General features: G+C 49.4%; 1 protein-coding gene across 2 annotated transcripts in view; it reads right to left on the reverse strand.

Annotated features, from left to right (window-relative positions):
• HYDIN (HYDIN axonemal central pair apparatus protein) overlaps nt 1-16,000 on the reverse strand; it is a 3,619,565-nt gene that overhangs the window by 437,252 nt on the left and 3,166,313 nt on the right. For both annotated transcript variants that reach the window (XM_078670948.1, XM_078670947.1), the window contains one exon: nt 4,068-4,275. In XM_078670948.1, coding sequence (XP_078527074.1) covers nt 4,068-4,275 — 208 coding nt within the window. The remainder of the gene's footprint in view (nt 1-4,067; nt 4,276-16,000) is intronic.

The following is a 16,000-nucleotide window of genomic DNA, read 5'->3' on the forward strand; positions in this document are numbered from 1 at the left end:
TCTTGTCACATTCGCTGAGCATTCAAAGACAAAGGTCAAATGTCAGACTCTGTCTTAGGAGGGAGCTTGATGTTTACCTTTCTTTCTCTGACTTCTAAGTGAGATGTGACAATCTTGCTCGATACTAGGGGTTGGAAAGTGTTTTCTTCTAGCACAAACAACATTTAAATGAACTGTGCAAGTATTGCAGAACATAGTATTAAGAAAGCTCAAAAGAAGCACATTTCTTGGTAATTCTGAAAATTTGTTGAAAACAAATACTCTAATATGATCAAGCGGTACAAAAGGGGGTGGTGATGGACGGAAGCTTGTTTCCGGTCCAGGGAAGACATGGCTTGGCAGTTCGGGCTGGACTGTTCCCATGAGGCACAGGGTGAGACTGATCTGCATATGGCCATGTCTGAACTGGGGTGGCAGAGTGGGCTAAAGAACGGTGATGGATTAAACCCAGATCTTTTGACTGGGTGTGAGTGTTTGATTGATTCAGATGCTCCGTCCATCACCACCCCCTTTTGTACCGCTTTTGGCCGCCATAAGTGTGGCAGGGTATGCTCAGACGTGAGTCCCTTGCTCACTTTGCCACTGGATTCAAGCAAGCCGGGCTGAAGACGGCTGGAATGCCAGAAACCGGTCCTCGGAAGCTTGTTTCCGGTCCAGGGAAGACATGGCTTGGCAGTTCGGGCTGGACTGTTCCCATGAGGCACAGGGTCAGACTGAATTGCATATGGCCATGTCTGAACTGGGGTGGCAGAGTGGGCTAAAGAACGGTGATGGATTAAACCCAGATCTTTTGACTGGGTGTGAGTGTTTGATTGATTCAGATGCTCCGTCCATCACCACCCCCTTTTGTACCGCTTTTGGCCGCCATAAGTGTGGCAGGGTATGCTCAGACGTGAGTCCCTTGCTCACTTTGCCACTGGATTCAAGCAAGCCGGGCTGAAGACGGCTGGAATGCCAGAAACCTGTCCTCGGAAGCTTGTTTCCGGTCCAGGGAAGACATGGCGTGGCAGTTCGGGCTGGACTGTTCCCATGAGGCACAGGGTCAGACTGATTTGCATATGGCCATGTCTGAACTGGGGTGGCAGAGTGGGCTAAAGAACGGTGATGGATTAAACCCAGATCTTTTGACTGGGTGTGAGTATTTGATTGATTCAGATGCTCCGTCCATCACCACCCCCTTTTGTACCGCTTTTGGCCGCCATAAGTGTGGCAGGGTATGCTCAGATGTGAGTCCCTTGCTCACTTTGCCACTGGATTCAAGCAAGCCGGGCTGAAGACGGCTGGAATGCCAGAAACCGGTCCTCGGAAGCTTGTTTCCGGTCCAGGGAAGACATGGCTTGGCAGTTCGGGCTGGACTGTTCCCATGAGGCACAGGGTCAGACTGATTTGCATATGGCCATGTCTGAACTGGGGTGGCAGAGTGGGCTAAAGATCGGTGATGGATTAAACCCAGATCTTTTGACTGGGTGTGAGTGTTTGATTGATTCAGATGCTCCGTCCATCACCACCCCCTTTTGTACCGCTTTTGGCCGCCATAAGTGTGGCAGGGTATGCTCAGACGTGAGTCCCTTGCTCACTTTGCCACTGGATTCAAGCAAGCCGGGCTGAAGACGGCTGGAATGCCAGAAACCGGTCCTCGGAAGCTTGTTTACGGTCCAGGGAAGACATGGCTTGGCAGTTTGGGCTGGACTGTTCCCATGAGGCACAGGGTCAGACTGATTTGCATATGGCCATGTCTGAACTGGGGTGGCAGAGTGGGCTAAAGAACGGTGATGGATTAAACCCAGATCTTTTGACTGGGTGTGAGTGTTTGATTGATTCAGATGCTCCGTCCATCATCACCCCCTTTTGTACCGCTTTTGGCCGCCATAAGTGTGGCAGGGTATGCTCAGACGTGAGTCCCTTGCTCACTTTGCCACTGGATTCAAGCAAGCCGGGCTGAAGACGGCTGGAATGCCAGAAACCGGTCCTCAGAAGCTTGTTTCCGGTCCAGGGAAGACATGGCTTGGCAGTTCGGGCTGGACTGTTCCCATGAGGCACAGGGTCAGACTGATTTGCATATGGCCATGTCTGAACTGGGGTGGCAGAGTGGGCTAAAGAACGGTGATGGATTAAACCCAGATCTTTTGACTGGGTGTGAGTATTTGATTGATTCAGATGCTCCATCCATCACCACCCCCTTTTGTACCGCTTTTGGCCGCCATAAGTGTGGCAGGGTATGCTCAGACGTGAGTCCCTTGCTCACTTTGCCACTGGATTCAAGCAAGCCGGCCTGAAGACGGCTGGAATGCCAGAAACCGGTCCTCGGAAGCTTGTTTACGGTCCAGGGAAGACATGGCTTGGCAGTTCGGGCTGGACTGTTCCCATGAGGCACAGGGTCAGACTGATTTGCATATGGCCATGTCTGAACTGGGGTGGCAGAGTGGGCTAAAGAACGGTGATGGATTAAACTCAGATCTTTTGACTGGGTGTGAGTGTTTGATTGATTCATATGCTCCGTCCATCACCACCCCCTTTTGTACCGTTAATATGATCAAAACAAATCATTACACTGAGGTGATGCCATTTCCACACATTATCATTTGTGCTCTATATAATTTTATTAGTAAACCTGTATGCGCATGCAAATGTGAAGACTATTTGAAATGAAAATGGGTTGTCTGTAATGGCAGTGTGCTACCACACCATGCATACTCCATTCTAAGCCACTCCACTCTGCGCTACTGCCCTTTACTCTGCACCACTGCATTCTACTCCGCTACACTCTGCACCACTCTACACCACAGCACTCTTCGCCTCTGTACTCAACACCACTACAGTCTAGGCCACTCCACCTGCTCAACTCCACTCTACACCACTTCACTTTATGCCTATACACTCTACATCAATGCATTCTCCTATATACCACTCCACGCCAATCCACTATTTGACACTCTAATCTACTCTGCACCACTACACTCTGTCACTGCACTCTACTCCACTTTACGCAATTACACTCTACACAATTTTACTCTATGCAATTAAACTCTACACAACTGCACTCTACCCTGCACCACTCCACTCTACCCCACTACACTTTCCATTGTCACACTGCACTTTTTGCCACTCTACTCCGCACTATTTCATTCTATGCAAAAGCACTCAATTCCACTGTACTCTGCATCACTGTACTCAACACCACTGCAGTCTACTCTGCACCACTCCAAGTCACTGCGCACTACATCACTCCACGACTATGCAGCCCTCTAATCTGTATCACTGCATTCCACACTGCTGAATTCTATGTCACTGCACTTTACGCTACTATACTCTGCAACACTCTACACCAATGCACTCTACACCAGTCCACTCTACTGTATGCCACTCCACTGTACGCCACTTCACTTTACTCTGCCGTACTCAATTTCACTGCACACTGCGCCACTCTACTATGCACTACTGCATTCTGTGCCTATGCACTCTACGCCACTCTACTCTATGCAAGTGCACTCTACAGCACTATACTCTACACTGAACCACTCTATACTACTGCTCTCTATGCCACTCTACTACACTCTGCACCACTGCACCCTACGATGCAACACTCTAATCTACACCCCTGCATTTTACGATGCTGTATTGTACGCTGCTGAATTTTATGCCACTGCACTCTATGCCACATACTCTACAACACTCAATGCCAATGCACTGTACACCAGTCCACTCTACTTCTACACCACTCTACGTGTCTTCACTCTATGCCACTTCAATGCGTGACACTCTATGCCATTCCACTCTACGACACTCTACTCCACTTTTTCCATTCCACTCTATGACACCCCACACCACCCTCCTCTGTACAACTAACTTTTAGCCATGCTTATCAGTAGCCACTCTGGTATGCAACATGGCTAAAACACATTGGCAAAGCCAATAACTCTTACATAGGTGAGACCTATTGACTATACTAATGCTTTTCATTCTAGCAAAAATTAGTCACACTTGAACATACAAAAACATTCTTCCCAAATTAGTGATTCATTGTTTGCCCCCTCTACAACTGCTCCCACAAACATTGTTTTCCTCACCTCGTTGAAGTTAATCAAGTTGACTGTGTGCATACTTAAGGTAGTGATGGACCCATCATTCTCCTCACACTTCATGCTTACATCCATGAGGTAACCATTCGCCTTGACATTGAGATTCAGGGGCTGAGACATGCTCTTCACGTCACACAGCAGATTGAAGTTCGCATCACCTTCCATTTGTGGAGTGAAGAGGATGGTTAGAGGAAACCTGTGATGGAGAAGATGAAACTAAATCACTGAGGGTTGCGCGGCTGTCTTTAGACTGTCAGGATAGATAAAGAATGCAAGCTTAGCGTTTTTCGGTGTTTGTATGAATTGTGTGTCACAATCAACAGGGAGATTTTACTATAAATGCTTGGAGAGCAACTGTGCATTCAGTCTGTTGACACAATACCGTCATACATTTCTAACTCAGATCTTACGTCATCTTGTACATTACAACAGTAGGCCACTGTGACTGGTTCCTTAGGAAAATGTTGATCTCTACCAGTTGGTTTTTGTCACTGCTTTTTCGGTCACTTGTGCAACCTTAATAAAAATCCTAACCCAGAGTTATTTACACACCTTCTCCTTCACTTAAAGCAAAAGCTTCTTTTAGACCGTGCAGCAAAACAGAACACTACGTTAAGTGTTGCAAGGATTATACAGCAGCTTTAAGCATGTTTAATTAGCAAGTTAGAAGACAAATGTAGATTTAGTGTTAAAAGTCAATGATGGTGGTGGGCGTTTTCCCTGTGCATTAGTGAATGGCAAGGGGAGGGGATGACATGATAATGGAGTCAGCGTGCACACTTGCTCTTACACTACATACACAATTCTTTGGTTTTGTGGAGCGTGGCTATGCCCGACATAAACCTTAGGGCCGAACATTAAGAGTCATTTAGTTTCTTGAATTGGATTTTACAGGAAGGTGGGCTGTTGAAAAGTGGTGTTTTACTACAAAGGATGAAAACTGCACGGATAGCCTCATCATAAAGATGTACAAGTTAAGTTAGACTGCAATGGCCATCGCCACGTGATGCAATGTGAGAACTAGAAGAGAAAACAACTGAGCCAGATAACGGTAGGGGCAACGTGAGCTGTTCGCAAAAAAAGTTTGGTCAAAGAATTCCGTCGTTTGAAGGTTTTTGAGGACTATATAAAGAGGAATTAAAGTGCCATTTATGTGCTTCAGAAAGTGTGCAATGGGGTTCAACTTAAATACGAACTTACGGGAGTAATTGAACCTAGAAAGGGGTGAAGTAACAAGATTAAAAGAACCCGGAAAATTCGGGAAGAAGTTGGTTTTCTTTACATAACCAACTCAGTCACCCCCTTTGACATCAAAATTTACTTTTATAACAGTACATTAACACTCATTTTCCCTGAGCCTAAATATTCCTAGTCGTATTTTAAGGACTGATGTCAAATGGGGCTTCCTGTGAACAGGATGGAGAGCCCTCCCCCACCACGAGGGTTGCATGCTTCATCGCCGGGTCCTTTCTTGTCCACGTGTGAGCTACTACCTCTTTTAGGGCGCTCAGATGTTTTTTCGATGGCAGCCTAATATCTGGTAGCTTCCTAGATGTGAAATGCCATTAGTGGGGCGAAGAGCTTGGGATGGGTTGGGTTTAGTGCTAAAACTGCCTAACTGGTGGACGTGAGCCATCTTTATTAAAATCATCAGAAAAGCTGACACCATGTTGATCAATTTATGGGGATGTTTCTTTCTCATGAGAGAGATGTGCACCTGCTATCTGAGTCTCGGTTTCTGTCACGTGTACTCTGTTTTGAATTATGTATGTATTAAGAAAATCTATAACAAGTCATGTAAATTGGGGAAGTGTTAGCATTAGATGCTTCTGGACCAAATCAGGGCTATCAAGATGACATGGCCACAGTCTGTCCTGACTTTGCTTAGAATTCAAGGCAGGAGAGGGGCTGGTGGGAAAGCACACAGGAGACCAGAAGTCCATCGTATGTGGAAAGGTTCACCTAACAAACTTCCTGGTGGAAACTGACAGTGCTCATCCCTGGCTGCCGCAAAAACATCCAGCCAGGACAGACGCAGTGGTCGGGTCACCTTGGGATGATGACTACATTTGTTGTCAGAGCGCTGACATCTGTTCATCTCGTCCGCTCTGGCATTCAGAGACCCTGCCAGGTGATTGGGTACCAGGAAACATTTTTGCTGATCCAGCCACTTCCAAAGGAATAAGTCTTTCTAAATTCTGGCACAGGATTCAGGACCCGACTCAGCCTTGATTGATAAAGTACGACATGGCGATCGTGTTGTCCTGGCCAACATGCACCAGTCTCCTTTTTAATGGTCGGTAGGAAGGCTTTCAGAGCCAGCCAAATTGTACAGAGCTAAAGTAAGTTGATGTGTAGCTAGAGCTCCGCTGGAGATCACAACCCTCTGATTCCTCCCCAACCCAGAAAAAATGCATCCTTCGCTATTGTGAGCTCTGGGTGGGGTGAAGAAAGCGGCGCTTCACAAGTAACAAAGATGTCTGTTTTCTGCTGGTGCCAGACCTGGGGCCGTCTCTTCTGAGATACAGATGTGTTGGACACACTGCTGTGATCTAAGCATACTAGAATTGAAGGTTCCTTTGTAAGGTCCTCGTGTGCCAGGTTGTCCCCGACAGACTGGAGAAACTTGATCAGCCATTCAGGAATACTTGTATCCTGAGCTCTGAAGATGAACATCAACCACCGTCATCACAATTGTTAACACCTGAGGGCCGAGGGGAGCTGAAAGGCAGTACGGCACATTTGAAGGGGAAACATCGTTTACAACGTGGTGTTTACACCGCACTACCTTTACCACGCTGCCATTACAACGCAAGTTGTTACTACGACTTGCGCAGGATGGCGCTGTTGGTTAAGGAATATTGTAATTTTATATTCCAACACCTTCCCTACTGTTACGTGGGCTGGTGTTGGAATATAAAATTATAATAATCCTCAATCCGCGCCCTTCAACGCAAGTCGTTGTAACGACTTGCGTTGTAGAAACCGCGTTGTAAAGTACCGCGATCTAAAAGATCGCATTGTACTGACATACATCCATTTCAAGTGTTCCGACCCTACCATGAACCGTAGGTAACATCTGTGGGACTTCAGGAAGGTATATGAAAATAGGCATCTTGCAAGTTCAAGACAACATACAATCTCCTGGTTCCAGGGCAGAAACAACCTGAGCCAGAGTAAGCATGTTAAAGTAGTTTCTTTCTTTAATTCCAACGCCAATACTCTTGGCCAGAAAAAAGTGAACTTTCTGTATTAAAGTTATTGCATGGTCTTGTGAATTTGTCCCAGTGTAGGAGGATATGTGTGGGGGGGGGGCACAAAATAAATAGTCAAGAGTAGCCTCTCTAAACAATTTGAAACACCCATCAATCTGATGTGATGGATTTCCCGCTGGGAAGGAGAAGTCGGATCCTGGCCCCTACTGCCTGGCCGTGGCACTGGAAGGGCAAACCACCAGGTTTGTCAGCCACTGTGGCAGTGGAGGAGGAGGTAGGACACTGCTGCCATTGCTGATGGGAGAGGGCTCTCGGCCATCACCACGTTCCTTGGAGCTGTGAAAGGTCTAGGCTGGTAGCTGTACTGTTTGAGGGGGCTTTTGTATTTATGCACGGCTTGGAGTGTGTCTCCTGAATTTACTGAACTGTTGATGAAACTGGCGGAACAGTAAGTGCAACTCTATTGAGAGAGCCGTGGCACAGCTGTCCTTAAACCATTCCAGTACACTGAGTCGGTCTTCTCACCAAAACGTCTGGAGTCATCAAAGGGTATTTCCTCAGGGATACCTGGACACTGCCCAAAAAACTCTTGTGCTCCTGCTATGGACCTGCACAATCTATGGTATTGAGACCAACATAAAACATGGACTTTGATGCATTCTGCCCATCTTGAATGGTTTGCATGAAGATCACCCTAAGGTCCTCAAGAGTGGCCACAAAGATTTTGCTGGTCATGTCCCACAGTGTGTGGGTTTTTCTACACAGAAAGTAGACCATGAGTAGCAAGTGTAAAACCAAGCTGACTGAGAGGAACAACTTTTCCCCAAATGAGTCAAATCAAATCAAATCAAATTCAGCTTTATTCGATTTTTCATGCAATCAAAATCATAAAGGTAGGTTTGGAAAACAAGGGTACCCTGTTAAGTGAACCTGAATATAATAATTACAGAACGCTCACTCTGTCCTGATGATGATCTTGACTAACTAAAGATTGAAACGTTGTCGACCCCCTGTTGAAAATCCCCCCATTTGTACATATTGTTCTGGATTTCCTTTTTGCTATCCGTGTGATATTTCGTATACTGCCACTTTCACTCAGTCACGTTACGCACCCTTGTCACTTATGTGAGCACCTGAGCGTACTTGTGTAAATACTAATCTGCATATTACTATGATTAAATATATACATGTTGCCCTATAAAGCCTGCTCCCCAATTGATTTATTCAGTAGACAAATAATACTTAACGCACAAGTTACTACTTGTGTAACGATATATCTGTAAGAGACATTAGTTAGTGATAGATTCCATACCTTAGAATATCCCCAGGTGTCAGACTGGATCCGGAATTGTTTTGCGTAGCAGTACCCTTGCGCGTCGGTAGGCGTCTTCTGCGGCTCCGCATCCGTCGTCGGCGTTGTGGGCGCCGTGATGATGTCGTCAGAGTACTTAGACGCCGCTTCCGCGTGTTGACGTCAGTTCTTAGACACAGCTTTTCCGCGCCAGAAGCGCTGAGCCATGTTAAAAACCTACACTGGTGCCATTGAAACTAGGGCCCTGAAAGGGGATAACCCTAACCCTAGATATCGGTTCGCAGAACGGGGAGGATGGGTGGGTCGGTAAGGAATCTATCACTAACTAATGTCTCTTACAGATATATCGTTACACAAGTAGTAACTTGTGCATCTGAAAGAGACACGTTAGTGATAGATTCCTTACCTTAGAATAGACACCTCAGCAATACGAACCCCGGTGGTGGGTCTGCGAACCAATAATCACACCAGAAAGTCCGCCTTCATACCCTCCGGTCCCTGGGCCTAACGCGACGCCGGAGGAGATTGAGCGGTTCCTCATGGCCATGAGGTCCCTCTCTCCTCCGACGGGCTCCGCGGCGCCTTCGGGCCCAGCGGTCCCATCTGGGGGTCCTAGCGGGTCGGGGGCTTCGGTCCCGACGCCGTCGGGTGCTTCGGCTCCGACGCCACTGGCGCCTTCGGGCCGGCGCCTTCGGGCCCCGCTAGATCCGGTTCCGGATCCGGGTCGTCGCCGGTGGACTTGTCAACCTCCCCGGTGCCGTCCTCGGGCGGCGCCGTCCCCGACGCCTCCCTCGACCCGGTTCCGGCGCGGCGCCACTGGGCGCCGCTTCAGACGCCGTTCGGAGAGTTTGTTTTCCATGAACCGGCCCCATCCTTTGCTAACCCTGAGTACCAGGAGATGGGTGATGAGTAGGATTGGGAGGGGTCTGAGGACCCTCTGGCACGTGAATGCCAGTCTCGAGAGGACTGGGCAGGTGAACTTGGGGAGGCCAGTGGTATAGACACTTCGCCTGACACTGGCTTTGTCTCGCCTCCTACGGTGGCTACGAAGGAGGGGGCAACCCATAGTGTGGTGTTGATGAGGGCAGCCAAGGCCTTGGGCCTTGAGCTCCCCGTCACAGCCGTGAGGACTAACCTCCTCACCGAGGTCCTTAAGCCGCAGTCATGCTCAGCCGAGCCTCTGCTGCCGTTTAACGAGGCCTTAACCGACGTTCTTTTGGGCACTTGGTCCAAGCCCGCTACGGGTTCGCCCGTAGATAGGAACGTGGCCAGACGCCACCGCCCGGCCCCGGGCGACCCATGTTTCCTGTCCACCCACCCCACCACCGAGAGCCTGGTCATCCAGGCCTCCAATTCCCATACCGCATTCCCGTCGGCTCCGCCGGACAGGGAATCCAAGAGGTATGAGCAGTATGGTAAAAAGATCTTCTCCTCCCTTACTCTGGGACTGCGGTCTTCCAACACCGCTTGCCTCTTGGGCCGCTACACCCACTCTCTGTGGGATACGGTTGCGGAAGTGCTGCCAGAGTGTCCGTTGGAGGTACGGGCCAAACTCGGCCAAGCCCTTGTGGAGGGCCGGGATGCAGCCAAATATTCTCTCCGGTGTGGGCTGGAAACCACTGACTCACTAGGTAGAGCGATGGCAACGACAGTGGCGGTCAGACGCCACGCCTGGTTGAGGTCCGCCAACTTTTCGGCCGATGTCCAAAACACACTGATGGACATGCCGTTTGATGGCCGTCGCCTTTTTGGCGACAAGGCAGACCATGCGCTTGAGGTCTTTAAGGACTCGAGGGCTACGGCCAAGTCCTTTGGCCTCTCGGCCCTGCGCCAGCAATCGGCTGCCTTTCACTCCTTTCGTGGCCACGGAAGGGGTGTACCCACACGTGCTGCCAGCCACGCTCCGCAGGGTAATACCCAATGCAGTGGCGGCCGTGGAAACCGCTGTGGCGGCGGTCGGGGACAGCGGCGAGGTAAGTCCACACCTTCCCCCGCAGCATCCGCCTCAAAACCCTCCTAAGTCTGTGCTTTCAGGCCCATGTGACGCCAGTGGGGGGCAGGGTTCGCCATCACCTCCTCCACTGGCGCACTGTCACGTCGGACAGGTGGGTGCTGCAGATCGTCCGAAGGGGCTATTCCCTCCCCTTCGAGGCGACTCCTCCAGCCATGCCACCGCAGAGCCACCGTGTATCGGGGGATCATTTGCGACTTCTGCAGGAGGAAGTTACGGCCCTCTTGGCCAAGGGGGCCATCGAGCGCGTTCCTGGGCCAGAAGTAGGGTGTGGTTGCTACTCCCACTACTTTCTGGTACCCAAGAAGATCAAAGGGGGCCTAAGCCCTATCTTGGACCTACGGAACGTCAACGGCTTCCTCCGGAAGGAGAAGTTCAAAATGCTGACACTGGCTCAGGTCTTAGCTGCCCTGGACCCAAGAGACTGGATGGTAGCGTTGGACTTGCAGGACGCTTATTTCCACATCCCCGTCCTGCCGGCCCACCGGCGCTACCTGCGGTTCACGGTTGGCCACGAGCACTTTCAGTATACCGTGCTCCCCTTCGGCCTTACCAGCGCCCCACGGGTGTTCACAAAGGCGATGGTGGTGGTCGCAGCTCATCTGCGCAGGTTAGGGGTTTCAGTCTTCCCCTACCTCGATGACTGGATGTTGAAGGCGGGCTCGCCCCAGACAGTCGTCAGCCACCTCCAGACTACGGCAGATCTCCTGCACCAGCTGGGCTTCTCCATCAATGTGCCAAAGTCACACCTGTGCCCCTCTCAGAAGCTCCTCTTCATCGGAGCGGTTCTCAACTCGGCGCGGTTTCGGGTTTATCCACCCGAACAGCGGGTCTGGGATATTCAGGCTCTGATTCCCATCTTTCAGCCGTTATCCCGGGTCTCGGTCAGGTTGACGCTGCGGCTTCTGGGGCTGATGGTCACCTGCATCCTACTGGTGCATCACGCCAGGTGGCGGATGCGGGCTCTGCAGTGGGACCTCAAGTTTCAGTGGGCCCAGCATCAGGGCAAACTGTCCGACCACGTCCTGATCTCGGAGGGCACTGCGAGACAGCTGCAGTGGTGGCTCACGGACCGCGATTGGGTCAGCGGCAGATCCCTCTCCCTTCCGCAACCGGAGCACGTTGTTGTGACGGACGCGTCCCTCCAGGGCTGGGGAGGCCACATGGGAGAGGCGGAGATCAGAGGCCTCTGGTCTCCGGCGGAGGCCCGGCTCCACATCAACCTGTTGGAGTTACGGGCGATTCGTCTAGCATTGAAGGCATTCCTCCCCTCTGTCCGGGGGAGTGTAGTGCAGGTGTTCACGGACAACAACACCGCCATGTGGTACTGCAACAAACAGGGCGGGGTGGGGTCGTGGACCCTTTGCCAGGAGGCTCTGCACCTCTGGCAATGGCTGGAACGCCAGGGCGTGACCCTGGTGGCTCAACACCTGGCAGGTTCTCTGAACGCCAGGGCGGACGAGCTCAGCCGTCGGTGCATGATGGATCACGAATGGCGTCTGAACTCAGACGTGGCGCAAGGCCTCTTTCAGCAATGGGGAGAGCCTTGGTTAGATCTATTCGCCACAGAAGAGAACGCGCAATGTCATCAGTTCTGCGCGTTGGAATTTCCAAGGCGGCACTCGCTCGGAGACGCTTTTCGTCGCGAGTGGAGTTGCGGTCTATTGTATGCCTTTCCGCCTATACCACTTCTGCCCAGAGTGCTGAAGAAGATCAAGCGCGACCGGGCCCAAGTCATCCTTGTGGCTCCGGACTGGGCACGAAGGTACTGGTATCCAGAGCTACTCAGTATGTCAGTCGATCCCCCCGTTCGTCTGCCTCTTCAGGAGGACTTTCTGTCGCAGCAACAGGGGACGGTCCTCCACCCGAACCTGTCCAGTCTCCACCTCCATGTTTCGAGATTGAGCGGCGACAGTTGAGGCCATTTGACTTGCCTCCTGAAGTCTGTAACGTCATTCTGGCAGCCAGGCGTCCCTCCACAAAGTCGGTATACGCCTGCAGGTGGAACAGATTTGTGGCATGGCGCACAGCAAAGGCTGTGGATCCTCTTGCTGCCTCTCTCTCCGAGGTTCTTCTCTTCCTTCTTTCTCTTGCCCAGCAGGGCTCTGCTCTGGGCACTATCAAGGGCTACCTTTCTGCCCTTTCAGCCTTTCTGAGGCTGCCTGATCAACCTTCTTTGTTCAAGTCCCCTATTGTAAATAGATTTCTAAAGGGCATCACACACACGTTCGCTCCTGTTCCGTTTGTGATGCCTCAGTGGGACTTGAACCTTGTTCTTACGTTTTTGATGTGCGCTCCCTTTGAGCCACTTCACAACTGTCCTCTCCGCCTTCTAACTCTGAAGACTGCTTTTCTGGTTGCCATCACCTCTGCCAGGAGAGTAGGTGAGCTCCAGGCCCTTTCTTGTACTCCTCCTTTCCTTTCTGTCCATCCGGACAAGGTTGTGTTGCGTACTAAGCCATCTTTCCTGCCCAAGGTTGTCACAGCCTTCCACATCGGGTAGTCCATCACCTTGCCAACCTTCTTTCCGCCACTGCACCCCTCTAAAGAGGAAGAGCGGCTCCACCGTCTGGACCCAAAACGTGCGCTCTCATTCTACTTGGATCGCACACGCCAGTTCCATGTGGATGAACAACTCTTTGTTGGTTACGTGGGCATTAAGAAGGGGAAAGCGGTGCACAAGAGGACCATCTTTCGGTGGATCATCTTGTGTATCCATGCATGCTACTCCTTGGCTAGAAAGGAGCCCCCTGTTGGATTGCTGGCTCATTCCACCCGAGCCACAGCGACTACAACTGCCCTGGGACGGGGAGTGCCCTTACAAGACATCTGTCAGGCAGCTACGTGGGCATCGCTGCACACGTTTGCAAGACACTACTGCCTGAACAGCCAAGTCCGGAGGGATGGCTTCTTTGGCCGTTCTGAACTCCAGGACTTTCTGGTGTGATTATTGGTTCGCAGACCCACCTCCGGGGTTGGTATTGCTGGGGTATCTATTCTAAGGTAAGGAATCTATCACTAACGTGTCTCTTTCAGATGAACAAGTTACTACTTGTGTAACGATATATCTGTAAGAGACATTAGTTAGTGATAGATTCCTTACCGACCCACCCATCCTCCCGTTCTGCGAACCGATATCTAGGGTTAGGGTTATCCCCTTTCAGGGCCCTAGTTTCAATGGCACCAGTGTTGGTTTTTAACATGGCTCAGCGCTTCTGGCGCGGAAAAGCTGTGTCTAAGAACTGACGTCAGCACGCGGAGGCGGCGTCTAAGTACTCCGACGACGTCATCACGGCGCCCACGACGCCGACGACGGACGCGGAGCCGTAGACGACGCCTACCGACGCGCAAGGGTACTGCTACGCAAAAAAATTGCGGATCCAGTCTGACGCCTGGGGATATTCTAAGGTAAGGAATCTATCACTAACGTGTCTCTTTCAGATCTTGTGTTACTGGACCTAGTCAGGCCTCCCATGAACCATTGTTCTTCTCATAAATAAAAATCATAAAAGCACAGTTAAAAACATTTCACATTAAATTTCATGATAAGAATAAGGAAAACAATTGGTGTGGGTCCAAAGACACAGAAAAGACATCACTTTAAAAACGTTACATTGTATTCCTATATATAATAACAGATTTTAAAAATGATGAGGAGATAGCCACAATAATCTGTTCATTTTCTAAGAATTGTAACCTCAAAAAAGCTGTTCTACATTCAATTGGGCCAATAATATTCAAAATGGGAATTAAACACCTTTTCCTAAGTAAGGTGTAGTATTTACAGAATAGGATACAGTGCAACATAGATTGGGTTGACTTGTCATCACATGGACATGGGAGCAAATTTCTCGACCAATCATTAACTTCTAGAAAAGTAATCATTCTAAAAAAAGACCGAAAGGGAGTTGAAAGCATGCGACTAAAACTTCCCTGAACCTGTACCAAGTAAGGTTGTATGCCTGGACATATTGTCGTCAGATGATTATCCATGACTGTTATTTTTCCCTCTCTCAGTGAGCCAATGCTTATTCTCTAGATGGTTTAGGCAGTCTATTTTCAAGGTTTTTCTAGGTATTATTTCCAAACACTCTAAACTGTCAAAATATTCAGGATGGCCAATATCATACAACATTTTTTTATATTACTAATCCATGGTATATTAGCCACCCTATCCAGTTTTAAACAATCCGTAATTACATCCCGTTTAAAACCTGTCTCCATGGAAGACCAGACCTTATGCCAGAGTAAAAGAGGGTTAATTCTAATGATATCGGAAATGAATGGGAAACCAATTCCCCTATGACAGCTAGAAGTAGCAGTGGAACTAGGAATCGCCAGCAAATAACGGATAAAGGCATTTTCACAGTATTTTTTTTTTAAAACCTTTTTTATTGTTTTTTGGTCTGTGCAACAAGGAAAAACATACAACAAGCATGTCAGTATCGAGCAATACCCATACATTCCCCCCTCCCCACCCTCTCCACCTTCCGCGTAATTCAGGATCCACACACCATCGTCCAAGTGTTCAGCCATTACAGTCCTCTGAGTCCATTTCGGTAACATTTCCTGATCCTGCAAGCCCATCCCTTCCATGGCAATCATACAGTCAAGTGTTTGCAACCCTTTAGAGCCCCCCATCCAATCCATGGTACTGTCCCCATTTGCCCCACACTCTGCAGGACTTCCTAGGGCATCCTCTTGCTTTGTACGTGACCCTTTCGGCTGCCATGTAAAGGTCCATCCCCCTCCTCCATTCCTCTAGCTGTGGTATGTCTGCCGCCCCCCATTTCCTGGCTACATCTCATTTAGCCACTAACAAGGCCAGCCCTAGAAAAATCAGCAATGGGCGTGCCAAGTCTACATCATTGGTCATCCCCAGGAGTATTAGCTTCGGGTCCGAGGGGATGTCCGTGGCATTTTCACAATATTGAATTTGTTGGGCATCTACGATGCCCCAAATGCCTGCCCCATATGTTGCTGTTGATATACATTTTGCTTTATAAATGTCTAATAGCTCAGAAACAGGTCTACAGCCTAATTTTCTTGAAAAGTTGGCAACTGCTCCTATTGCTCTAGAAAACTTTAGTTTTCTTGCCTGCATAGCCGATTTCCAAGAGCCCGTTCTATCAAAGTTTATTCCCAGATAGGAAAACTTATCTGTACTTTCGATTTTCTCCCTATTAATAAACATGTCCAATTTTTTAATCCTTTTGGTTTCACAGCTCATTGTATATGTCTTGCTGATATTTACATTTAAGCCCCTATCTTGCATTTATTAACAAAGTTAGTGACAGTTCTTTGTAAGCCTAGCTGCGTCCTCGCCATGATAACTGCGTCGTCAGCATACAGTAATATGGGAACGGAAGTATTCATGATGATC

The sequence above is a fragment of the Lissotriton helveticus genome, chromosome 12 (genome assembly GCF_964261635.1).
Source record: "Lissotriton helveticus chromosome 12, aLisHel1.1, whole genome shotgun sequence".
Taxonomy (NCBI): domain Eukaryota; kingdom Metazoa; phylum Chordata; class Amphibia; order Caudata; family Salamandridae; genus Lissotriton; species Lissotriton helveticus.